Genomic DNA, 26,882 nt, shown 5'->3' on the forward strand with positions numbered 1-26,882 from the left:
CCCACCCTGGGTGCCCTCGGAGAACCTGCCGACTCTAGACACGGGCAACTGAGGCGTCGGCCACTGGGCTGGCCACAAAGCATGCCCAGGCACGCTCCTCTCCCTGGGCCCACAGACCTCAGCATCAGGGCTGAGGCGGCTCTCTTCATCTTTCCTGAACTGTGACAGTTGCCACCAGCATTTGCTGATGCACACAGAGTTTTAATTTTGAAAGCAGAAATGAAACAAGGATGCTTGCTGGCCAGGCCATTTTCCCAAGCAGCCAAAGGCCGCTGCTTGCTGGGGTTCAGGACCTTCATGTGGCTACCGCGGCCTGGCCCATGCAGACACAGGATCCTGGCTGAGAGATGGTGACACCCTGAACCATCTGGCACACCCATGGGAGGCCGGTGACCTGGTTCAGCGTGATGTGGGACCAAGGGGGTCCTGGAGCTCACTGCTGCCCCTCACCCACTTCCGGGGGCCCTGAAGGAGCCAGTCCTGGGACTGGCATCTATGCCCACTTCGGTCCTGAGCCCCAGCCCCCTTTGGGGCCCACAAACCCAGTCTCCTGTGACTCCAGACAGCTCCCAGCCCCCCTCCACCCACCGGACTACTGTGTCTGTTCCTTCTACCATCCATTAGCACCAGTTCAGTCCACCCAGGACTGCATGCCATCGTCCTCCCTACCCTTTGCTCTCAGGGACACCTGCCCAGACCGTATCCTTCATTCCCACAATTGCACGGATGGGCCAGCCCAGTGGTGAGGGCATGCAGGTGAAGCCACTCAGCCAGGGTGACCCCGATAGAAGGTTCCAGAAACAGGTGTATGCCTCTGCAGTTAGGGTTTCTTTTTTTTTTTTTTTTTAGCTTATTTATTTTGAGAGAGAGAGAGCGAGTGAGCAGGGGAGGAACAGAGAGAGAGCAAGAGAATCCCAAGCAGGCTCCCCTCTGTCAGCGCAGAGCCGGATGTGGGGCTCAAACTCACAAACCGTGAGATCGTGACCCGAGCCAAAATCAAGAGTCAGACGCTTAACTGACTGAGCCACCCAGGCACCCCTGCAGTTAGGGTTTCTATTTAAGCGCTTTATTGAGACATAATTCACCCGTTTCAAGTGTACCATTCGGTACTATTCAGTACATTCACCGTGTTGAACAGCCACCACCTCTATCTAGTTCCAGAACATTTCCATCCCCCCTAAAAGATACACCATGAGCAGCCATTCCCCATCCCCTGCCCCGGCCCCTGGCAACCACCAGTCTGCTTTCCGTCTCTATGGATCTGCCTGCTCTGGACGTTTCCTATAAATGGAATCCTACACCGTGTGGCCTTTTGTGTCTGGCTTCTTTCACTCGGCACGGTGTTTCCGAGGTTCACCCACCTTGTAGTGTGAGTCAGTGCTTCGTTCTTTCTGTGGCCGAGCAGCACTTCCATCCTGCGGATGAGGCTGCACTGTGTTTCTCCCTCACCAGCTACCTCGGGGCTCCGTTCCTTTGTACCGGCTGAGTCTGCAGTTGGGTTTCCTCCCCGGCCAGGCCAGCGTTACCCCATCAGTGACAGGAGGGTAGAGGGGAGGGGCGCACGTGAAGGCGATCCCACTGGAGACTCTCAGGGTTGACCGAGCCATGCCAACGGGAGGCAAGCAAAGCCTGGCCAGCAGCCTGCTCTGGAAGTGCAGGCTCCCCTGGGAGGGCAGGGTAGGACAGGTAGACACGCCTAGGTCGGCCTGTCTGTGTTTGTCATCTCTGTGTGCCTGCTGCACCTGCTAAGAGGCTGGCAGTCAGAGAGAGGCTGGCGCTCAGGAACAGGGGCAGTGAACACATAGGGCAAGCTGCCCAAGGCCTCCGGAAGCAGACGAGAGGACTTATGCATGCTGTTGGGCTTCCGGAGCCAAGGTGTCAGAATGGGACAGGGTCAGAAGCAGCCGCACAGGGCTGCCTGGAGCTGGGTGCTGGTGTGGACTGCCATCCAGGGTATTGCATCCAGGGCAGACCTGAGCACAAGCAGCACAAAGACCTCTTGACCCCAGGGCTTGCTGGGCCTTCGGGTTTGTCCGGTTGCATGACCCAGCACGCAGCACAGGGAGAGAGGCCAAGAGCAGATGACCAGCTGGGGTGCCTCCTGGCCAGGCGCTCATCCCTACCCTTTGTGTGTTAGCCACGGGGGGAGCTGGGCTTGCCAGGAGGAATGAGGGTTTGAGAAAGGAGCGGGTGGCCAAGGACAGGCCTCCAGGGACCCGCTTCAGGGCATGGGCCTCAGCAGGAAGGAGGCTCAGGATAGGGAGGAAGGAGGAAGGTCACTGGCGTTGCCCACCCACAAAGGAGAGCCAGAGCATTTGCAGCAAGAGAAGTGTTTGGGCCGGGAGTCTTTATCCGATGCCCATCCAGTTCCCAGATCTCAGGGCCCAAAAGCCTGGTTGTGTCTGCATTACATGAACGCAGGTGTTTCAGACAGTCCTAAGACCGCTTGTTCTTTTGGTGTGTTGAGGGGAAGGTTGGCAGCTGGTAGGGGGTGGGGCTTGGGTGAGAGAGGGTCTCGGGCAGCAGCATAGAACACTCTGGAGGGAAGTATGCTGATCAGATAAGTCCAGGCCAAGTCTGGGTACACAGGCCGCCTTGGGCCTTGGGCTGGAGTCACCAGACACTCCTGAGCTGGGGGTGAGCTGGAATGGGCGTGCAGCTTGGCCAGGGGGGAGGGGGGCAGACTAAGATCTCCCAGAAGTCATCCCCTACACCCCAGCCAGCAGTCAAGGCTCGAGCTATCCTGAGCCACCTTCAAGGCCGGGTGGCTAGAAGGTCACAGATGCGAACATCAGAGTCACCCATCAACAGGGGAGAGAAAGGGAGAGCCAGGGGTGGGATCTTGGGAAAATGGGCATCGTAGGGAGATCCAGTGGTGCAAGAATGAGGGAAGGTGCGGTGTGGTCTGGAGGCCAAGCTACTGGGAGCCCGTGAGGGAGGTGGGCCCACCCTGGGCAACTCCACAGAGCAAGGACTCTAATCTCTGGCTGCTTCTGTCCCCAGTGTGGCCTCCCTCAGGATGTTTTGGGAAGTAGTTGGCGTGGGGGGGCCCAGGTCAGTAGAGTGGCCTGAAGGTAAGGTAGGAGCTGAAGCCAGAACCCGGAGCAGGAGGGAGACAAGGCAGGGCGGATCACACAGGGGACAAGAGGATGAATAAGGCACGTGGGGGGTCGGCTTCAGACCTCGCAGACAGAAGCACGCAGCGACAAAGGCTGTGCCTCCACGCCACCGACCTGGGGCCAGATCACTCTCTGCTGGAAGGGCCATCCTACGCACTGCAGGATGTCGAGCAGCGGCCCGGGTCTCAGCCGTCGCGTGCTGGTAGGAGTCCCTAAGGCAGTCAGGATAACCCAAAATGTGTCCAGGCCTCACGAAGTGTCCCCCTGGCGGGGCAGAATTGCCCCCATGGAGAATAAGTTTTAGGTTGATTGCATGCAAAGAGCACTGTCGGTGTCACAGATGTTTCATGCCTAAATGGCTGCAGATATTATTTTGGTAACATTATGTCGTTGTACTTACACATCAACTCAACTATATTCAGCACCAACACCGAGGGCGGCTGGCAGGCAGGGAAGCAATCTCCTGCTGGCTTTCTCAATCGTTCCCGGAAAGAGGAGGCTGGTGCTGTTTCTTGCCCTGAGATCAGCCAGAGCCAAGCAAATGGGTCACTGCTCCCAACCCCCCCCCCCCCCGCCCCTGCCCTACGCCCAGAAATCTCGTGGCTTTGTCGCCGCTCAAGCACTTGGGTTTGGCCTTCCAGGCAGACTCTGAGTGACATTTTAAAATGATATTTTAAGAGCTGCTTGTCAATACCGAAGAGTGGAGCTGCCCAGTCTGAGGCCCCCCAGAGCTGAGAAGTCACCCGCTCCGCTCCCTATGTGTTCCTGCAGAGGAACTTCATGAAAGCACATGAGCAGTTTCCCGAGGCAGTTAGTACTGCTTCCAGAGCTCTGGAATTTTATCACCCCTCCACCCCTGTCCTCCTGGTGCAGCTTCCTGAACATAATGGCAGGTGTTGGCTGTGGTTTGGCTTATGTCTCTTTTAAGCGTCTCCCCGACAGGAAACAAGCCAGGGCCACCATGGTGGTTTTTGCTGCTGGGGAGCATGCGTGGTTATCTGCCCCGTTTTGGCAAAACTGTGACGCATTTTATTATTGCTTTTGGTTCTACTCCGTAGGTGCTTGTCTTTGCTCTTTTCGTCTAGTGCTTCATTTTTATTATTAGTATCATTTTCCTTATTTGAAGTATAATTTCTTTTTGTATATACCAGGGATTGGCAAACTCCAGCCCACGAGTTAAATCTGCCAGAGCCGGTTTCTATAAATAAAGTTTTATTGGCACATAGCCATGCTCCCTCATTTACCTATAGTCTGTGGTAGCTTTCACGCTGCCTTTCACAAAGGCAGAGCAGAGCCTTTGCAACAGAGACACAGTATAGCCCACAAAACCAAAACTGTTTATCACCTGGCCCTTTATAGGAGAGGTTTGCTGACCCCTCATACCTCTACGTTCACATGGAACATTCCGGAACTTTCCACAGTTAACTTTCTTCATGCCCTCTTCTCACCTTCTGCTCAGCTCCCCATACCCAAATATAGGAAACCAGATTCTTCCCCTCGTTGGTGAACTGGTATCACCAGCTCAAATCTTTTCTGCATTTGTATCCATACCAGGTATAAGCACGTGTTCATAAACATCTACCCGCGGGGGGGGGGGGGGGGTCTGTGATATTGTGATTTATAGTAAGAAATATATATTTGGTTTTCCTCCTGTTCCTGGCACAGAACTGCTAAAACCTTAAGAATTTCCTAAGTGATAAGGATAATACGGTTGTGTTATGTTAATGAGGTGGCTTTTGGAAGGCATCTAAGGATGGGGGCTGGTTACCAAGAGAGCCAGCCCTGTGATTAAAGGGTGGGAACTTCAGCCCTGTGCCCCTGACCTTTGGGGAGGGGAGAGGAGCTGGAAGTTGAAATCAAAACCAGCTTGGGTGACTCAGTTGGTTAAGTGTCCAACTCTTGATTTTGGGCTCGGGTCATGATCTTGTGGTTCATGGGATCAAGCCCCACGTTGGGCTCTGCTCTGACAGCACCAGAGCCTGCTTGGGATTCTCTCTTTCCCTCTCTGCCCCTTCCCCTCCTGCGCAGACACACTTTCTTGCTGTCCCTCTCAAAATAAACATTAAAAAAAAAAAAAAAAAACAGTCACCAATGGCCAGTGATTTAATCAGTCATACGTATTTTATGAAGCCCCCATAAAAACCCAAAAGGAGGGAGTTCAGAGAGCTTCTGGATTGGTGAACACATGGATGTGCTGGGGGTTGGGGGGTGGCACACCCAGAGGGCATGGGAGCTCTGTGCCCCTTCCCACATACCCTGCCCTGTACGTCTCCTCCATCTGGCCATTCCTGAGTTACATCGTTTTACAAGAAACTGGAAATGGAGTGAGTAAACTGGTTTCCCAAGTTCCGTGAATCACTCTTGCAAACTAATTAGACCCAAAGAGGGATTTGTAGGAACTTCTGACTGATAACCAGTTGGTCAGAAGCGTGGATAACAACCTGGCTTTCAGTTGGCATCTGAAGGGGGGCAGGATGCAGCCTTTATGGGACTGAGCCCTTAACCCGTGAGATGTGACGCTATCTCAGGGTCAGCGGCATCAGAATTGAGTTGAATTGTAGGAGGCCCAGCGGGCGTTGGAGGCTAGGTTGGCGTTGGGGGGGGGGGGGGGGTGTGGGGAAATGCGCACGTCGGAGTTGGAGGCAGAACTGTAGAGTCTCAGAGCGGTTTGGGGGGGCCGGGAAAGGAAGGCTGGGATGCAGATGTCCCGTAAAGTCCAGCAGGGCCGGCTCCACCCTAGCGCTCTGCTCAGGCTTCTTGCTGTCCTCCTCACCCGCTCTGGGTCCCACGGGCCACTGGGCGTGTTTTTACAGCCAGCACATCTGAGCTCTGGCTGAGGGTGCCGGGGGCTGTGTGGGTCCTCCTCCCAGCCTTGTACCCTCACGGAGGGCCCTTGGAGGGTCTCCAGCCACACCCCAGGCCCTGAGACCTCCTGCGCCCTGCCTGCAAGGCCACACCACCTGCCAGGGTCATAGTGGGAGGAGGACGCTGAGCGAGACCCCAGTGTCACCTGGACCCTCCCCCATAACCCCTGGATCCCCCGGTTTCGGGGAAGGTGCTAGAGCTTGACAAGGCCAGGTCGGAAGTGTGTACCCAGGGCTGAGGCATCCCTGGAGGAAGCTAGCATCGAGATGTCAGATGTGTGCCCAGACAGACGCACTGGAGCTCACAGCTGGAACGGGGGTTGGGGGGGGGGGGGGGGTGACTCAGCCAGAGAGAGGAGCATGAGGACTAGACTCTCGTGGCCCGGCGGGGGAGAGGTGGGACTCAGCCCAGCTGCAGAGTGATAAGAGGATGTCAGCAGAGGACCAGGTGTCCTATGGCAGTGGGTTTTGGGGAGGGAAACACTGCGGAAGGGGTGGCCATCCAGATGCCGGGGCTCGCTGTTGCTCTCTGTCCTCCCTGGGCCCTGCAGACCCGCGAGGCTGCCTTTCTGGTCTCTGCATAGAAAAAGTGCAGATCCCTGACCCTTTGCAACCATCTAAGGGTATTTTAGACAAAAGGGGAACTTATTTATTTTTGGGAACGCCGCATCTAAGAGAAAAGTGAAAATTATGGGTTGTATTTTAAGCACCCAGAAAGGCCTCTTTGGGATTTACAGAAAAAGTTGATTAAAAGGCAAAGCGTAGCTGGGGCCCGGGACACCCCTGCCACAGCCACCGCCCTTTCGGAAGGTTCTGAATACTTGGCTGCACCAGGACTGGACGGGGCGGGGGAGTGTCGGGCCATCTATCAGCTACATCTGCCTTGCTGTCTGGGGCGGGAGCACAGCTGGGCAATGCAGCCACATGGCCTGGCAGCCAGTTTGTTTCCTAGCGATTACCCAGGATGGAGGGACTCCAGTGTCCCATCCCCAGCATCTCTGGGAAGCTGCCCTCTGAAATTCCCCCCGTGTCGGTCAGCCACCCGCTGGCCACAGCCAGCTTCCAAGGCCAAGCCCTGCAAGGCTCCAGTTACCTGAGGCCCCTTGAGCCTGAGGCTCGCGGTCACCTGCCCAGCTACTGACCAGCCCTGTGACCCCAGCATGGGGTTGCTGACCAGTTCCTTTTAGGTGGAGGGGAGAATAGCACACCACGTGGCAGCAACAGACACAGGCCTGTAGCCTTTCCTGGCTCAATGGATCTCTGGGACCCAGGGATCCCCGGGGTAGCTGATTTTTTAATGGAGTTTAAGGCTTGGTCCTCAGCTGGCACGATCCTGCCCCGAGGGCGCGTGTGATAACACTGCAAACCGGCATCTAGAGGGTCGAAGCCAGGGATGCTGCTGTTCAGGGTCCTACAGCATGCAAGACAGCCCCCACCACACACACACACACACACACACACACACACACACACACACACACACAAAAATGATCTGGCCCCAAATGCAGTGCCAAGGCCGAGGAATCTGCTGTAGTTGAGGGGCCTCTAGGATATGCAGTTAAAAATCCAGCCTGGGGCTCTGGAGCTACCACCTGGACAAAGGTACTCATTGGAGGTATGAATGTGGGGGAGATTGTGAGAGAGAGAAGATGACAAGGACATGCGGCCCCTGAGGGAACACCTTTCGTTCTACCGAAGTGCCCGGACCAGTTCCTGCCCTTCAGCCTGTGACCGCACCCCGTTCCACCATAATTTACCACCCGTAGGACTTCAGGGCCCAGAGCCAGCCCCTGCCAGGAGGCCAGGAAGACGGGAGCTGCCACGTGCTGTGTGACCTGCGGCAAGTGTGCATCTCTGCTCTGCCTGCTGATCTCTGACCCCAGGGCCTTTGCATGCACTACATCTTCAGTCTAGAAGGCTCTTGCCCCCAGTAATCTAGCTGAGTCCCACCCCAAGGCCTTCTGGGAAAGCCAGAGGTCCAGAATGTCACATGATCAGCAGAGTCATGCCAGCAGAGCTCCCGCCACCCCACATCCTGAGGCCATTTGGTGTTCCAGGGCTGTTTGTTTCTTTTTTAGTTATTATTATTATTGTTCAGAAAATATTTTTTTTTTAATATTTACTTTTTGAGAGAGACAGAGCATGAGCGGCGGAAGGGCAGAGAGAGAGGGAGACACAGAATCGGAAGCAGGTTCCAGGCTCTGAGCTGTCAGGGCAGAGCACGACGTGCGGCTCGAACTCACAGGCCGCGAAATCATGACCTGAGCCGAAGTCGGACGCTGAACCAACTGAGCCAGCCAGGCGCCCCAAGGGCTGTTTGTTTCTAACAGCAAGCTAGTCCAGTTTGATAGCCCCAGCTCTGAAAGAGCAGGGATTAAGTGTGTGCTGAGATGAGGTCACCGTAACACCAAGGTGGGGAGGATGCCTCGTGGGGAGACTCCGTGGAGAGGGTCACGAGAGCAGCAAAGGTGAATGAAAGAAGCCACGTTACAAAAGGCCACATATTCTGTGATCCCATCTATATATGTCCAGAACAGACAAGTCCATAGGGACAGAAGGTAGTGATCGGCTAATCTAGGGAGGGGGCAGGGAGTGACTGCTCATGGGGGTGGGGGGTCCTTCTTTTGGGGTGATGAAATGTTCTGGAACTAGCTAGAGGTGACAGTTGCACAACATGGTGAACATACCACATGCCCCTGAATTACACATTAAAAATCGTTAAAATGGTGACTTTTATGTTACAGGGACTTCACAATTGAAACAGAAATGCAGAGTGGGGCTCTACACATCTGGAACTCCCCATGGGGACCTGCCACTTCCCCTCCCTGATTCCCTCCCATAGATCTTGCACCTTGTTGCCATCAGTAGCCAGACCAGGGAGGGTGATAATGAGTACAAGTCCCAGATGAAATTTACAGACACCATTTCTTAGCAGACAGGAGCCCAGACATCCTAGAGATCGTTCTGCTGGCTCTGACCTCTTTGGTGGCTTCGGGCACACTGGAGTGTCTCCATGTCCCTGAGCCCCATCCCTCAAGAAGAGGCCACAGGACGCTTAGAAGGAATTTCTCAGGGGAGGCAAATGTCTCAAAAATGTGTTGTCCAGCCCACTTTTCCATCCATGGAAGCCCACTTTGAACACCCATTATGCCAATTGCTGAAACTCCAGGGGCCGAGTGATGGTAAAATTGGCCAGAGTGGGTCGGCGGTGGTCACTCCAGGGTACATATCCTGGATGAGGCCGCTGCCCTTGTAGAGAGGCTCGGACCACAATTCTGCAAGCTGATTCCGTCAAAGGCCCCATAGTCAACATTTCCAGATTTTAGGACCATGCAGTCTCTATCAGTTATGGAACATTGCCCTCAAAGAGCAAAAGCAGACACAGATAATACATACATGAATGGGTGGGGCCACATGCCCATAGAACCATTTATAAAAAGACTCACACTGAGGGGTCGCCTGCAAAATACCCAAACAATCCTCCTCGAAACTGGTCAGGTCTCAAAAACAAGGAAAGTCTGAGAAACTTTGTACGGAGACATCAAAGAGACAGGATGACTGAATGTGATAGGGGATCCTGGAACAGAAAAGGGACATTAGGGAAAAACTGAGGACATCTGAATAGAGCATGAACTTAATTACTAATAACTTAATCAATATTGGTTTGTTAATTGTGACAAATGCAGGGTTCACAGGGAAGCTGTGAGCTACTTGGGAATTTTGCTGGAATATTCTTACATATTGCTTTTCATAAATCCAAAACTATTCTACAATTAAAAGTTCATATTTTTGGTAAGAAGTCATTCAGCCAGGGGCGCCTGGGTGGCTCAGTCGGTTAAGCATCCGACTCTTGATTTCCGCTCAGGTCATGATCTCGTGGTTTCATGAGTTCAAGCCCCGCATCGGGCTCTGTGCTGACAGTGCAGCGCCTGCCTGGGATTCTCTCTCTCTCTCCCTCCCTCTACCCCTACCCTGTGCATGCTCTCTCTGTCTCTGTCAAAATAAAGAAACTTTAAAAAAAAAAAAAATTCATTCAGCCAGATTTGGCCTGTGGGACATAGTTTGCAGACCCTGGGCTTAGATAAGTTCCCACCACCTCAATGAAATGTTCAAAGTAAACCTCAGATAGGTAAGATCCTGGCACAGTGAATTTGGACCGCACGCACCTCTACCCTCTCCCGCTTCCCCGTTTCTGCCGGGCAGAGCCATCACCAGTGGTCTTCTTGGGTCCTTTCCTCCATCACCCATATGCTCGCTGCCTCCATATCCTTGTCTCTTCCTCTGAAACATTTTCCGCTACGGCCGGGACCCTGGCCACAGTAGCCCCGCTGCTGTGTGCAGGTGACAGTGTCACACAACCAGGGCGACGTCCCGAGCAGCGGCTTCTGGTCCAGGCCTGTCTGGGCACATAGCACAGCCCCCTGCCAGGGGTGTTTCCCAGACGAGCCCTCGCTTCTCAGAGCTGTGAGGGTCCAAAGCCAGGAGGCGGTTCTCAACAAGGATTCCTCCTCCTGTGCCTGTTCAGGCATCATCACAAGGGCGTCCCTCACCCCTCCACCTTACCGTGCCTGGCAGAACAAGGTTGTCGAGTGGGACAGGGGCTGGACCTGCCTGGGGTCGGGGTGCAGGTGGGGAGTGGCCAATCCTGGCAAAGCCCTGTAGTATGAAAGCTGCCCTTCTCTCAGGGCTAAACGTCAGGAAAGCAGTCTGATTAAACCAAGTGTATTGAACACCCAAGTATTTTGCTCCATTCTGCCCTTGACTCTCGAGACCTCTACTCCAGACATCCAGGAAAGAGGGGAGTGTAAGTAGACATTCTCTTGCTTTATTTCTCCCCCGAGATACGTCATTTTCATAATAAATCCTAAAGCCATAGTTCTTATCCTACCATGAATCAGAAGAACCCTCTCAGGCTCTGGCTTAAGAATTTAGATTCGTTGGCCTTTCCAGAAATTCTGCAGGTTTGGGATGGGGCCCAAGACTCTTACCTCTACCAAGCTCCCACAGCTCATACTTGGGGTCTCAACTTTTTCTTTCCGTCTCCCCAACCCACCAGAGTGGCACAGTAGTGGTGACTCATTGGCAATTCTGACTAACTCCCCCCCTCCTATAAGCAGGGGAGCCCCAAGGTAACAGGTTCGCCCACCCCAGGGATGGGGGATGGGATCAAAGGCAACCCCTTCTCCAGGGATGTGGAGAGAGTCCGTAGTGCCTCCACAAGGGTGGAGGGATGCTCCAGAGGACCCCCCAGCCCACCCGTGGGAGCTCACCTTCCCTCACGCGTGCAAATGCTTGGTTTTGCTGCATAAAAAGTACCAAAAGCCCTCACTGTTCTCACGATTGCCACCCGAGTGCATGCTGTTTGGGAACTGGGTAGGGAAGTCGTTGTCCTCCCAAGATGAAACCTTCCATAATGAACTGCCCACTTACAGAACAAGTCCTCTACTCACGCTCTCCTGTCAGCGTGCTCTCTCCTGGGTACGTCCCGCTGCACAACCGCCATGCAAATCAGTTGCAAAGTGAGGTTGAAAAGGTTCAGGATTCCAGGACGTCCTCACGTGACCCGGATTTTGCCCCGACTTCAGTCACTCATGAGTGACTTCGGTCACCTCCATGAGCAGCAAGTGGGGAAGGGAGCTAATGATGGCAGTCTGAGCTTCAGGAGGAAACGAGTCTGTCGTGCTGTTAAATGTGACCGGGTGCAATCTGCTTACCAAAGGGAGAGGATTTTCAGCTTGGCTCACCAAGCCGAGTTCGACTGTGTGGTTTATGAAGAAGACACGCCTAAATCAAAGTGGTTCAGGGTGCTAAGAATGAAAAAAACAGGCCCAGATGTAGCAGGCAGATAGAAACAGGAGCGAAGAGAGCTGCGGTCCATGGACACGAAGGCAGAGCTCGGGGCTCTGAAGGTTACATGTGACGACATTCATCATAATGCCAAAAGCCTCAGTTTACACTTAAGGCGTAATAGTTGCCAATGTCTGCACCAGACAATACAGATGCTGTCACTACAAAGTGGAAATTATAGAAGATACCAGGAGAAACAGATATGAACACATAACAAGAGGCTGGTCGAGTGGACAGCAAATCACAGGCATGTAATATGCCCAAACCATGTATTGAGCCAGATCTGTGGCCATATCACAAATCCTTGACTGTGATATGAGAATAAATCTTAAGTACTTATGGAGCATTCACAAAACTCATTCCTATATCAGGCCACGGAGAAAGCATCTAAAACTTCCAAAAGTAGGAACACTACAAGCAGTACTTTTAACAATGGAATAAAACTAGAAATTAATTTTTAAAAAAATTTTTAATGTTTATTTTTGAGAGACAGAGCGCGAGTGGGGCAGGGACAGAGAGAGAGGGAGACACAGCAGGCTCCAGGCCCTGAGCTGTCAGCACAGAGTTGGATGTAGGGCTCAAACCCACGAACTGTGAGATCATGACCTGAGCCCAAGGTGGACACTAAACCGACTAAGCTACCCAAGCGCCCCCAGAAATTAATTTTTTAAAGGCCCTTCCACATGGAGATTTTTTTGAAAAATAAACCATAAGTCTCTGTTAACTCTTGGGTGAAGGGGGATCTATAAATCAAAATTACAGATTTTCTAAAAATCAATGACCAAAACTATGTATTATCAGAATCCACAAGACCTTTTAAAGCAGTACCAAGAGGACAATTCATAGCCATAAGCACTTTACATTCATAAATACGAACAAATGAAAGTGACTTAATTTCCCAGCTCTAAAACCTGAGAAAAAGGACCAAGTAAACCCCCAAGAGAATGATTTGGCTGTCACAACAGATAAGATGAGCCTGCGGGGATCTTGATGAATTCTTCAAATATTTTTGGTGCAATAGGAACCCAGCAAGTCCTCTCCCTATCAAAGCTTGATCTGTTCTTTAGTCTTTCTGTGATCTAGCACGTGGTTTCATTATAACCTAAACAAAAATGTAGTGAAATATGAGATACGATAACTTGTTTCATGCTTGGTTTTCTCCTCCCCCTCGTCCTGTTCTTCCTCCTCCTTGTTCTGATCCCCCAGGACCTTGGTTTGGTCCCCCTAGGAGCCCTTGCTGGTTTTCAGTGTTTCTGGCCAGGTCTGTAGCTGTTTGTTGGTGCCAGTCCAGATAAGAGTGACAGAGCCTGTGAGAAACTGGGGACACGGAGGTAGGGTGAGAGTCACATCCCATCATCCCTCGGCTCTCTGCAAATGCCTGCTGTCCATTTGTCCATCCATCCAGCAGCTGGCTGTTGAGAGCTGCTGGTTGTCCCCAAGACCCATGGGCAACAGGAAGGGAACAGAATCCAGGCAGAGGCAGGGTGTCAGCAGGGGCCCTGGAAAGCCTCCACTTCCTGCCCCATACCTGCAGGCCCCCTGAGCCAGCTGTGCCTCCTGGGCAGGCTGGCAGTGACGGGGAGGCTCCTGTCTCCCACCCCACGGCCCCCTCCTCTCACCAGCATTACCACCCTCCCCCCCATCATCATCCTTGTCCTCCCCTGGCATCTTCTCTCCCGAGAACTGGCCACCCCCTCCACTGCTCCCCACATGGCAGTTCTGTGGGAATCACTTTCGTTGTACTTCTTACTTCTGTACTTCCTGGGACCTTGCGGGCCTGTCCGGCCCTCCGTGCTTTAAGGTCCTGTTTCTCTGTGTCCTTGCTGTGCCCGGGGAGACCAGTCCATCCAGACGATGCTCACCCACCCTGTGTCTGAGCGTCCATGTACCTGAGGGCCCCCAGAACAGTGGCCGGCACGCTTGTCTCGTGAAGGACCCCCGGGTCACTTTCAGCTCTGCCGCCGTAGTCCGAGAACGGGCACAGACCGTATGTTAACAGACACGGGACATGGCTGTGCGCTAGACAGAACTTTATTCATGGACACGGGAAGGTGAATTTCATATCGTTTTCACATGTTCTTAAATGTTCTTTTTTTTTTTTTTAACAAGTGTTTTTTTTTTTTAACGTTTATTTATTTTTGAGACAGAGAGAGACAGAGCATGAACGGGGGAGGGGCAGAGAGAGAGGGAGACACAGAATCAGAAGCAGGCTCCAGGCTCTGAGCCATCAGCCCAGAGCCCGACGCGGGGCTCGAACTCACGGACCGCGAGATCGTGACCTGAGCCGAAGTCGGACGCTTAACCGACTGAGCCACCCAGGCGCCCTTTATAACAAGTGTTTAAAAACGTGAAAACCATTCTTAGCACGCAGACTGTACAGAAACAGGCTATAAGTTGCCAACTTGAGGAGAGGTCCGTGCCCACAGCCGCCCTACCCTGCCGGGCATCAGGAGGGGGTCCTCTGCACAGCCACGTTCCAGTCGTGTACAGAGCCTCTGTCACTGCCTCGGCCTGCAGTGGCAGAATTGAGTCGCTTTGACAAAACCCCAATCTTTAGTACGTGGCCCCTCACAGAACAAGTTTGCCTGCCCGTGGTTCGCACAGTCTCACTTCATCTTTAAACACCCTGGGAAGTCAGAGGTTCTCTCCCTCATTTTATTGGAGAGGAATCTGAAACCCAAGAGCTTTGAACTAATTTGCCCCTCCCCCCCGGTTGGCACCTGCTAAGGGTAGCCTTGGGCCTGCAGCCCTCCCCCAGAGCCACGAGGACCCACTGGAATCCCCTGCAGACAGAGCTGTTTTCCTGGGCTTTCTACCAGCAATAGCCCTCCACCCCACGCAGGGTTATTTTCCGAGCATTTCCACACCGGAAAGCCCCAGGTTCAAGTGGATGCCACCGGGCCGTTTGCTCAGCAGACCTGGCAGAGCAGTCCCCCACCAGGGTTCTCCGTCCATGGACCACCTGGGCAGAGACACTACCTGTGGCACTTCTGTGCTCCATCCAGCCCACGGGACACCTCCGGGTGCCTCTTGCCATGTATGACTGTTGTCTGTGTCCCCAGACGGGCACAACCTGTCAGTGGGTGCAGGCCAAGCGCTGTTTCACGTAGCAAAGTATGCCTGAAAGATCTAGCAAAAGAAGTCTGGTCCCACCAGCACCAGCTTCCAGTTGATCTCGGTGTCGCGTTCTCCGCCCCCACCAACGACGCGATCAAGACGGCTCCCGCGCGCCAGCAAGCGAGGGACAGTCTCTCTCGACCCCATCTTTGGGTTTCATTGTTGGCTAAGATATGCTGATGTTCTTTTACCAACTTCAGCCTCTGCCTGCAACCCCAGCCACTCCTCCGTCCCCACGCCCAGTCTTGGCTTGGACACGAGAGATCCGGAAGCCCTGTGTGGCTCGTGGTCTGAGGCAGGGACGGAGGCTTCACCCAGAGGTGGCATTGCAGAGGGAGGGGCAGCAGGAAGGCCACAAAAGGCGGTGGGCAGCCCACCCTGCTTGGGCGGATCGGGGGGCTCCTAGAAATGGTGACACCCGATCCACGGACGTGCAGGCATCCCCTTGAGACCCCCATCACGGAGGATGCTCTCTGAAGCTAGAACAGTTCCAGGCACACAGCAGCCAGTCAACAAATTGTCAAGTGGATGGATGGGTGAACGAATGAGTGAATGAGAGCTTATGTGCAAAGCCTCACAAACACTTGGGAAGTGAGGTCCCTGTGGCTAGAAGATCAGGAGAACAGAGAAGGCCAACCCCGCAACTAAGACAAAGCCATTAGAGTAAGCTAGAACTTTCGCTGAGGAAGAATGGCCACAAGTAAATCTGGGAGCAGCAGAGTTATCTTGGGTTGGGCCACCTCAGCCTGGCTGGAGGGACAGCCACCCCGGGCAGGGATCCTGGGGGACTTCTCAACAGGGGAAATCCCTCCTTGGGGCTCACCTGTCAATACGGGAGGTAGGCAAGTGCGTTTGCCTTCGTGAGCTCATCGCATGGGGCTTTTAGGTTTTGAAATCTGAAAGTAAAACGGTGTTTTCCTGATATGGTCCATCGAGACTTGTTTGGTTTTTGTGCGGGATGCACAAGAGACCAGAGTTGTAAGCTCAGAAGGGGCTCGGGAATCCACCTGCCTGCTCACCAGGCCCAGGGGGAGCGGCCTCAGCTGGAACAGGCAGGCACCAACAATAGGTCTGAAGAAGGAGCCCAGGCTGTGGGGACTGAGGGGGCCAATGCATGGGGCATGGCCTGGGAACGAGGACACTGGGTTCCAACCCAGGGTCACGTGCACCGCCTGCCTGCTCTCAGACTTCGGGGAGGTCGGCAGGCCTCTCTGTGCCTCGGTTTCCTCTTCTGAAATGGGGGTTGGCACAGGTGTCTCTTAGAGCAGAAGAAAGAGCCAGAAGCTCCAATCGTGCCTGGCGTGGGACTGGACTCCCCACGGGGTCGTTCTGTGATCCTATCACCATCCTTCCTAAAATGTTTACCACGCGTCTCAGCCAGGAGCAGAGGCATCCTGTTTCAATAGAAAAGGTATCTTCTAAAATTTCTGCCTAAGTGAGAGGCTCTGCCTCGATATCTCCAAATTAAGAAACCTTTTTGAATTTCCCAAAAGAGGAACCTCAAAGATCAGGACAGTTGGAAGAAAATCAGATGGCCTCCAACTCTTGGCATCCTTGGCGGGGGGGGGGGGGGGGGGCGCCTGGTGGGCACACCGTGCCCCCCCGTAGGCACAGGTGTCATCTGCCCCATCAGAAGGAGGGCGGGGGTGCTGCTCCTTTGTTAGTGTGACCTAAAAACCGTGCCTGGAGAATTTTAAATTACAGAGTCGTCTCTCTTTTTTTTTTTAATTTTTTTTTTTTTTTAACGTTTATTTATTTTTGAGACAGAGAGAGACAGAGCATGAATGGGGGAGGGTCACAGAGAGAGGGAGACCCAGAATCGGAAACAGGCTCCAGGCTCCGAGCTGTCAGCACAGAGCCCGACGCAGGGCATGAACCCACGGACCGTGAGATCATGACATGAGCCGAAGTCAGACGCTTAACCAACCGAGCCACCCAGGCGCCCCTACAGAGTCGTCTCTTAATGGGTTTCTTTTTCTATCAGGATTCCTTCCATTTTTTTTTTTTCTTCCCAAAGTGTGCAACTTGTATTAGAGATGTGTACTTTTATGTTATATAAGGAGGGGGGTGGAAAATGTGTCCAGGAAAGGAGAGGCCTGTTCTCCCATAGCATTTTGCCAGCGCTGTGGGTTTTCTGGCCTGGTGGGAAGGCAGCATTAGCATGTGGCCTCCGCAGCCCCCATGCCAGATCACATCGCATCATTGCTGGCACCCTGATCCAGCTTCCTCCCCGCCCCCCATCCACCCCGGGCCCCACATGACCACCGTGCACACCCGTCCTCCCTTGTGCCGTCTTGCGCTCTGAGCCCGTGCGTGCACCGGTCCAGCCCCCAGAGCAGCTACATAATAGTTAGTTCCCCTGGCCGCGCGCGCCAGGCCGGCATTTCCTCCTCCTCGGACGTATAATAGCAGCAACCGGATATTTTTAGACTGGCTTTGAAAAGTCGCAGTGTTCTGAGACCACATACCAGACACATGAGGTCACTGCCCACCCCCCCACCCCCACACCAAAGCCTGGGCTGCACGGGGCTGGTGGGCCCTCACATCCCGAAGACTTTCCCTCTTGCGGTCCCCAGGACGCCAGCCCTGTTTCCTTAGAAATCCCACAGAGACTTGTCCCGAGTTCAAAAGGGGGACGGCTGTGGGCTCTTGGGCTGTGCGTGCACATTGTTGGTGAGCTTCTGTAGCGGGGCCCCGACTACAGGGGCCGCAGCACAGAAAGAGGCCTGGTCCCCCAGGGAAGGAGCCCACACGGGCTCGGGCGTCGCTTCCCCATCTGCTCGTAGTTAGGCAGGAGGGCTTGCTCACCGAGTTTATTTTCGTTTGGCGCAGGGGGAGGGCCCTGGCCCGTCCTCCGCTCCGATGCCACCCCGCGGGGTCTCGTAAGGGATGAAGGGAGGCAGCGGACCCACTGCCCGCTGATTCCCAGAGCAGAACTTGCGGAGTCTACAGGCTTTATTCCAAACAAACAAACAAACAAAACACGATTCCAAGGCCGAACTTGGGGGGAGCGAGGGATTCAACCTAGAAAGACAGTTTGCTTCCTCACAGGACTCCACAGGCCTGCAGTGCACGTGGGGACCCTCAGGACGGGATGAAGGGCCCGCAGAGCCCTCGACCACCCAGCCTTGCAGACCCGTCGTACCTCCCTCTGTATATAGCAGGGCTACCCAACAGTTCAGCCAGCTCTGGGGACATTTTTGGTTGTCACCGATGCTGCTGGCCTCTGGCAGGTGGAGGCCAAGGACGCTGCTCAGGACCCAACAGCACACGGACGGTCCCACCGCTGAGAAGGATCCAGCCCCGAGGATGAGCAGTGCCGAGGCTGGGGACCCTGCGCTGGGTTCCACAGACACTTGGGAGAGCAGGCAGTCCCAGACCTGGCCCCAGGCTGTTGTCACCCAGCCACTGGGCCGGCAGCTCAGTCACACGTCAGCACCTGGTCGTTCCCACTGGCTGAAGAGCCCGTGTGTTTAACTCAGCTCTTCGAAGACTTTCAAAACCCGGCCAATGGGCACGTCCTAAGGAAGCATTTGTGAAGACAAGAAGGGGCCCCTGTGGCCGCTGACTTGGGAAAGTGCCTCCTCAAACTGGGTTCTGCCTCCATGAGGCTGTGGGGAGCCCCCCCTCAACCCCGAAAGTGCCCAGCCGCCACCCCTGCCCCGAGCAGAGCCCCCATTTCCAGTACTGGGCCAGGTTGCCTCCCTGGGGCACCTCCTTCATCGTTCCTCTCCTGCTGGGTGACTTGGCCTCAGGTCTTTCAGCAGGGCCCATTCTTGGGGTCTGGAGCCCCTGGGGCAGTGGGGCAGGAAGTTGCTTGTCCTGTGATCCCCATCTGCCAGGCACCTGACAACCCGGTGCCGCTGTCCTGGTTCCGGGCTCTGCTGATTGGAGCCTTTCTCAAAGGAAGTGTCCCGGCAGACGCTTCTTCGTGGGGCCTTCACATCGCGACACCAGAAGATCTGATTGGGGATCTGCTACATCCATTTCTCTGCAGAATGAAGCCTTTAAGGAAATCTTGCTTGCTCTCCGTGTGGGCACGTCTCCCGGTCCCTGAGTCCCCTGCGAGCCTCTCCACCTCTCCCTGCCCTACCCTCATCCCCCTGGCCCACCGGACCCTCACACACCTACACTCATCCCCCAAACCCCTGCAGACCTTGACAGTGGCCTTACCACTTCCTTCCCGCTGCCCTCACGCCTTCCCAGCCTTCCACACAGCTCAGCCTTCTCGAACTGGAACATTGTTGGCCTGACACCCTCCTTGTGGCCACCAGGCTTCCCTTTCTGTGTCTGAGTGGGGCATCACCCCACCCCATGTCACCTCTTCTTTGGCGCCTGGAGACACAAGGGCTTGGACAGCTGAGCGCCATTCTCCATGACCAGTTCTGCCTTTCTCTCCTCATCTGCCCAGCCCCATGGCCCCCACCTCTGCCAGTGTCTTTCTCCCTGAAAACAGGGAACACCCCCCCCAGCACCTTCTCCTTCCCTGCCCTGCGTTCCCCCAAGGTTTTATCATATGTTCCCCCTGCCTGTTCACCCCTTAGGGCTGTTGGATACCTCATGGAAAGGGGGGCACCCCAAAAACCTGGGCAGGGTGTGTGCTTTGTCTTAATCTGGGTGGTGGACCCTTAGGAGGCTCCAGGGGGACCCCACTGAGTCACAGACTCCATGCACTATTCATACTTTCCTCTGTGTATTGGAAATAAAGCCCTGATTCGTGCCACAATGAGAATGAACCCCAAAGGCATCATGCGGAGTGAGGGACACCAGACAAAAAAGCCACATAATGTATGCTCCCACCTAGGTGAAATGTCCTGAACAGGCAATTCCATAGAGGCAGAAAGCAGATTGATGACTGCCAGGGGCTGGAGGAGGTAGGAGGGGGGGTGGGAAGTGAGTTCTAATGGGAATGGGGTCTCCTTTTGGGGCGATGGAAATGTTCCGGAATGAGACAGAGGTGACAGTTACACAACACGGGGAACGTACTAAATGCCACTGAATTGCTTATTTTAAAACGGTTAAGTTTATGTTATGCCAGGTTTACTCCAGTCAAAACGCTTGCCAGGGCGCGTGGGTGGCTCCGTCGGTTAAGTGACCGACTCTCGATTTTGGCTGACGGTTCATGAGTTCGAGCCCCAAGTCGGTCTCTGCGCTGACAGTGCGGAGCCTGCTCGGGGTTGTGTCTCTCTCCCCCTCCCCCTCCACTGTGTCTGCCTGCTCTCTCTCTCTCTCTCAAAAGAAATAAACTTCGAAAAAATTTGCCGTGAACTGGCTTGCCATCCCACAGAATTACAGAACCCCCTCCAGGACGGGACGTGTCTCCACATCTGCTTCCTCCTACCCAGCCTCATATTCTTCTGGAGCCCAGAGCCCATCTCAGCTCAGGGCCCAGCAACCTCCTTTCAGAAAGGGCCAAATAGTAAATATTTTCAGCTTTGCAGGCCCACAGGTCTCTCTCATGGCTACTCTGCTGTTAACGGTATAGAAGCAGCCGTGAAAGATCCATAAATGAGCGGACCTGGCTATCCACCAATGAAACTTCATTTACAGACACGAAAATGTGAATAGAATTTTCATGTGTCAGGAAATAATATTCTTCTTGGGTTTTTTTTTTTTTTTTTTAATGATTTACAAATGTAAAAACCACTCTTGGCTCACAGGCAGTACAAAAATAAGCAGCGGACTGGATTTAGCCCACGGGCCAGAGTTCACCGTATGAACAATTGTAACTTTAAAAGGATGCCGCTGATTGGCCTTTTTCACATCCGAGACTTAACATTTGCACCCCCCTCACCCAACCCAAACCCGGAGATAAAGCGTTAAGTATGGTGGAGCCCACCTGGGCCTCACACCTTCGGGTTCTCCAGTTCTTGGGCTGCCGGGTGACTTCAGCCAAATGAGCGTCCACGGCGCCCAGGGGGACCTCCGAGGCTGCAGGCCGAGGCGCGTGTAGACATTTCATCCTCGTGATCTGAAAACCTGCTTCCGTTTTCCTCACAGGCTTTTGGGAATGCCAAAACAGCCCACAACAACAATTCCAGTCGATTTGGGAAATTCATCCAAGTCAACTACCTGGAGAGTGGCATCGTGAGAGGGTGAGTTGGTAGGCATCTAGCTGTGTACCAGCAGCCTTGGTCTGGGGTCCTGGGGCATCCCTGTAAGGAAGAGCCAGCCTGGGAGCGCAGTGTTGACACTACGGCCGTGCAGACACGTGTGGATCGTACGGAGACGCAAATGTGATTTTTTTTTTTTTTTCCGAAGTCATTGATGTGAAGATCTGAACTGTGGGTCAAAGTGGGAGGTGTAGGTGCAGGAGGGGCGGGACCTCTGTCCCCCGGTCATGGAGCATGGGCCCTGGTGCCCAAGAAGCAAGTACAATGACCTGAAGGTGCTAGTCTGCCAAGAACTGGCAAGGACACGCCAAGCTATGTCTTGGTCTCGATGAGGTTTTGAATTTGGTGGCTCTGGAGATATCACAGGCAAAGCTGATGCGGACCACGGAGTTTGCCAAACGTGTGCCCCTTTAGCCAGGAGAAGACGGAAAAGACGTAATGCTGGGTAGCAAGTTGAAGCGGTTGTCCAGGGAAGTACTCAAGGGTGGGTAGATGGCTAGACGGGAGGGAGGGAGGAAGGGGAGATAGATTCATGGATTGATCCATGGGTGTGTGGGTAGATGGATAGATGGATAGATTCTTGGGTATGTGGGTGAATGGATAGATGCATAGATTCATGGGTGGGTGGATGGATTCATTGGATGGGTGATGGATGGATGGATGGATGGATGGATGGATGGATGGATGGATGCTTGGATGGATGGATGGATGGATGGATGGATGGATGCTTGGATGGATAGATTCATGGGTTGGGGAGGTGGGGAGGTGGATAGGCTCATTGCTAGATGGATAAATTCATAGGTGGCCGAGTTCGTAGGTTGATGGATTCATGATGGATGGATGGATCAGGTAGATGGGTGAGTGGGTAGGTGGTAACTGGGCTGTAAAGTTGATTGCCTGGTGGAAGTTAAAACAGACCAGCATTTTGTGCCAAAAATGTGAGTTCTGGAGGCATGGTTACCTGAGCTATATGTGTAACGTTGAAATCGTGCTCATTTACACTCTGTGTAGCAGTTATGCTTATGAAAATATCTGGCAGTTGTGTGCAGCGAATTAACGTGATAAGGAATTATCTGTCTTGTCATAGTATTTAAGCCATGTCATTTAAGAATTCTATTCTGAAGGATTTCTTGTTTAAAAAGTATATATTCTGGAGGTGCCTGGGAGGCTCATGTCATGATCTCAGAGTTCATGGGTTTGTGCCCTGCCTCCGGCTCTGTGCTGATAGCTCGGAGCCTGGAGCCTGCTTCAGATTCTGTGTCTCCCTCTCTCTCTCTGCCCCACCCCTGCTCACACTCTGTCTCTCTGTGTCTCTCAAAAATGAATAAATGTTAAAAAAAAATTTTTTTTAAGTATATATTCTGAAAAAAAAAAGCATTCTGGGTAGTTGCAGTTGGTTAAAACGTAATTGTGATTGAATACTACACAGTGTTTTGGCTATTTTTTACTATGCAAAGGTCTTATGGGCCAATAAAACTCTTTTTTTAAATTTTATTTTTGAGAGAGAGAGAGAGAGAGAGAGCAAGCAAGGGCGGGGCAGAGAGAGGGGGACGGACAGCGGATCCGAGTGAGCTCTGCACTGACAGAGAGCCCAATGTGGGACTTGAACTCACGAACCGTGAGATCATGACCTGAGCCAAAGTTGGACGCTTCACTGACTGAGCCACACAGGCGCCCTTGCCAATAAAACTCTCTCAAAGTAAAAAAAAAAAAAAAAAAAAGGCATCTTGGCACAATCCAAGGTTATTCAAAGGGATCCTCCCTGCTTCCACATTCTTTTTTTTTAAATTTTTTTTAATGTTTATTTATTTTTGAGACAGAGAGAGACAGAACATGAGCGGGGGAGGGACAGAGAGAGAGGGAGACACAGAATCCGAAGCAGGCTCCAGACTCCGAGCCGTCAGCACGGAGCCTGACGCGGGGCTCGAACTCGTCAACCTCAAGATCATGCCCTGAGCCAAAGTCGGACGCTCAACCGACTGAGCCCCCCAGGCGCCCCTCTGCTTCCACATACTGATGTGAGGGTCTACAGTGGCGGCAAATTTACACCCGTTCCAGGTGATGCTCTGAGCAGCGGGGTGAGAAGCCCCAAATGTTCGATGTGGGGAGAGCTAAGCAGCAGGACTAGAGGCCTAGAGAAGGCTCCGGCATTTCGGGAATGGAGAAGTCCTCAAGTGGCAGGGCCCGGGAATGGCGTCCAAACTATATAGGTTCTTCTGTCCCTCTAACCTGACTGATGATCGTTTCAAATGCCAGTTCGTTTTCAAGACACAAGCAGGAATGTTGTTTTCCCGAGTCCTTCAGCCTCTGGCTTCTTTCCTTTTTCCCACTGGCTCCAGGGGGCGGTGGTATGGGTGAGGGACCCCCCAGTAATGACACTTCTCTTCTGGCTCCTCAGCCCCCCCCCCACAGACCATCCAGTGGTCCCCCCGCCCAGCACTGCTGGGCCCCTCCACGGGCACCGCCACCCACCCACGTTGCAGGGCAACTGACCAGCCAGAGATGCCCAGAATTATACCTTGCCTGCAGTCCTGGGGGCTCCGTCAGGGGACCAGAGACGCCAGAAGGCTGCCTCATGTTTTCCTGGGTCCCGGACTCCCAGCTCACTCCTCTGTGTGGCCTGTGTTTGGTGTCCTGGGGCCGCCTTAACAAAGTGCCACGAACCGGGGGCTCCGAAAAACAGGAGTCTGTTGTCTCCCAGCCCTGAAGATACAGAAATCAAGACGTAGGCAGGACAGCGCTCCCTCCGGAGGCCAAGGGAGAGGGTTCTTCATGCCCCTCTTGCAGCTTCTGGTGACCCCAGGCCTGCCTTGGCTTGTGGCCACATTACCCCAATCTCTGCTTCCACGTGGCATCACGTGGCCTTCTCCTCTGTGTCTCTCGGTGATTCTCTTCTACCTTTCAGGACATTTGTCCTTGGATTCAGGGTTCACCCTGATCATGGAGGATGATCATATCTCCAGATCCTTCCCTTAATTGCATCTCCAAAGACCCTTTCTCCAAATAAGGTGACATTCACAGGGTCCAAGTGGACATTGCTTCTGGGGGCCACCGTTCTCGACCCAGTACGCCAGCAAGGGCTGGCCCTCCGCTAACTGGTACAGCCTGTTCTTCCTGCCACAGCCTCCCGTCAAGCTCAGGGCCAGAGGCCTCGGTGGCAGGATCTTAGAGACCAACTTCTGAAAGTCATATGTGTGGCCTCAGATTCAGGAGAGGAAGTCCCACCTCGGCCCATGACCATGGCCTGCCCACGCTCCAAGGAGGAGGTGCACTTCCTGTCCGGGGAGTGGCCGTGGCCAGCTGGAGAAGAGCAGGCCCAGACCCGGTTCTGCTTTTGGGGAGGTGACACTTCTCAGTGCCATTTCCTATGGAGGCTAAGGGTCAGGGACAGTCCAAGGCTTCTTCCAGTTCCCCAATCTGCAAGGCCTCGTCTTCCTGTGGGTTCAGTGGCTCCGTGTCGGGGGATCGCTGGCCCCCTACAAACCCGCCATAGGGGCCTGGGGCCTCAAAAATGATCAGGAAAGGGAAGGGGCTGTCATCGTCAAATGACAACTCAGTGCCAGTGAAGGGTCACTGTCCTCTCCTTACGCTGACACAGCACAGGGAATTGGCCACAGGGGTAGATTCAAACAGGAGTCTGATTCTAGAACCAGATGCAGCCTCCCTCCCCAGGAGAACAAACCGCCGATAACTAAAATAGTTACTAGCTGGGGCAAGAAATAGAAAAAACATGGGCTTGAAAGAAGAGAGGATACAGGCTGAGCCCGTGGAACCCCACCCGTGCATGTTTTGTGTGCATGTGTCCCAGGCAAGGCTGCAGACAGAAGACTGTTGTCCTGAAGAGAGAGGCAGGTGGCCTCCAGAAAGCCCTGGATCAGAGGCCCGGTGCTGCCCCCCCCCCCCCACCACCACCACCCTGCCACCCCTCGGCCACCAGCTGCCTCTCCTGTAAAACACAGTGGGCTCCGGGGTTCCTAGGTGTCTCAGTCGGTTGAGCATCGGACTTCAGCTCCGGTCATGATCTCACAATTCGTGAGTTCAAGCCCCGCGTCAGGCTCTGTGCCGACAGCTCGGACCCTGGAGCCTGCTTCCGATTCTGTGTCTCCTTCTCTCTCTGCCCTTCCGCTGCTCATGCTCTATCTCTGTTTCTCTTTTAAAAAAAAATAAATAAATAAAACATTAAAAAAAAAAGAAAATTAAAAACACAAGAGGCTCAAACAAGGGTTGCCTGCATAGCCCTCCAGCTCCCACCCGTGGTGATGGTGGAACCCGTGAAAGACCAGCCCCTCTGGCCCCAGAGAGTGTGCAGGGAGCAGGGCCAATGCAGGCTTGGGTCCCCGCCAGGCCACTTCCCTCCTGTGGAGTCCCAGGCAACATGTGGCCTCTTCAGTTTTTAGTACCTCATCTATCAGTGGAAGCCACAGTGCCCGCCCCCAGGGCGGAAGGATTCAGGGCACCTAATCCTTGCAAACCAGTGCTTAGAAAGTAGTAGACGCTGGGGTTTGTGGGTGGCTCAGTCATTTGAGCGTCTGACTTCGGCTCAGGTCACGATCTCACGGTTCATGAGTTCGAGCCCCACATCAGGCTTTTCGCTGACAGCTCAGAGCCTGCTTGGAATTCTCTCTCTCCTCTCTCTCTCTGCCTCTCCCCCCACTCACGCCTGCGCTTTCTCTGTCTCCTCAAAATAAGTAAATAAACTAACAGAAAAGAAAGATGCTGAAGGAAAATTTGCCATTACTGCTGTCAGCATTCAGAGTATGGCAGCAGAGGTCCCTGGCCCCTGCCCTAGGGCCACACAGCAAACATTCAAAGGTCCCTCGGCTGATGAACAGGCTGACGCAATGTGGCGGGTCCAGCCATAAGAAGGAATGGAGTTCTGGTACGTGCCCCCATGTGGCTGAATCCTAGAATCATTGGGCTGAGGTGACAAGGCAGACACAGTATATAGACCAAGTGCTCGTATTTCTTTCAGATTCTAGAAAATGCAAACTAATCTATAGCGGAGCCGATCGGTGGCTGTTTCGGGGTGGGGTGGGAGGCAGGGAGGGATGACCAAGGCCCAGGAAACTTGGTCATGGTGGCGGGCACACAGGTGTCACCACCAGTCACCAGTTCACACGCTTTTAGCTTGTCGTACATCAGGGACCGCTGGTAAAGCTCTCGAAAGAAAATGTGTAGATTATGGAAGGATCCAGTCAAAAATAACCCGGTTGAAGCACGCGCAGTCTGTATCGGTAATAAAGCTGTAGAAAAAGTAGAAAACGAACCTGTTATCATCTTATAGTTAGATTTTTTTTTTTTTTTCGGAGGGGAGGGGCGGAGAGAGAATCTCTCTTTTTTTAATGTTTAAGAGAGAGCACACGCATGTGTGCACACACAAGGAAGAAAGGGGCGGAGAGAGAGAGAATCCCAAGCAGGCTCCACGCTCAGTGCAGAGCCCAACGAGGGGCTCGACCCCACAACCCTGGGATCACGACCTGACAAGAGTCAGACACCTGAGCCATCCAGGCGCCCGTAGGCTGATCGTATTTCTAGAGGTGATTTAGGTGCCCGTGGTTTACCTTGGGTCAAAGGAAGTTAGTCCACAGCTGGCATCCTGATGGTGTAACAGACGACACCCGTTCCTTCCAGAAAAGTGTATCAAAAGGTAACATTTTCTCCCTTCATTTTTTTTTTTTTTTTTCCTTTTAACGACAGGGCTGTGGTGGAAAAATACCTGCTGGAAAAGTCTCGCCTCGTCTCTCAAGAGAAGGACGAGAGGTAAGAGGAAATTTTCTCAGTGACCCGCCGTATCTGCCTTCTTCCCGCACAAAGGAGAGAAG

The 26,882-nt window shown here is 53.6% G+C and overlaps 1 protein-coding gene across 6 annotated transcripts in view; it reads left to right on the forward strand.

Moving 5' to 3' along the window:
* Positions 1-26,882, forward strand: part of MYO9B (myosin IXB) — a 90,625-nt gene that overhangs the window by 26,782 nt on the left and 36,961 nt on the right. For all 6 annotated transcript variants that reach the window (XM_081792007.1, XM_078443215.2, XM_081792008.1 and 3 more), the window contains exons 3-4: positions 20,948-21,042; positions 26,758-26,820. In XM_081792007.1, the coding sequence (XP_081648133.1) occupies positions 20,948-21,042; positions 26,758-26,820 (158 nt within the window). The remainder of the gene's footprint in view (positions 1-20,947; positions 21,043-26,757; positions 26,821-26,882) is intronic.

This window comes from Panthera onca, chromosome A2, assembly GCF_046562875.1.
Source record: "Panthera onca isolate mPanOnc1 chromosome A2, mPanOnc1 haplotype 2, whole genome shotgun sequence".
NCBI lineage: Eukaryota > Metazoa > Chordata > Mammalia > Carnivora > Felidae > Panthera > Panthera onca.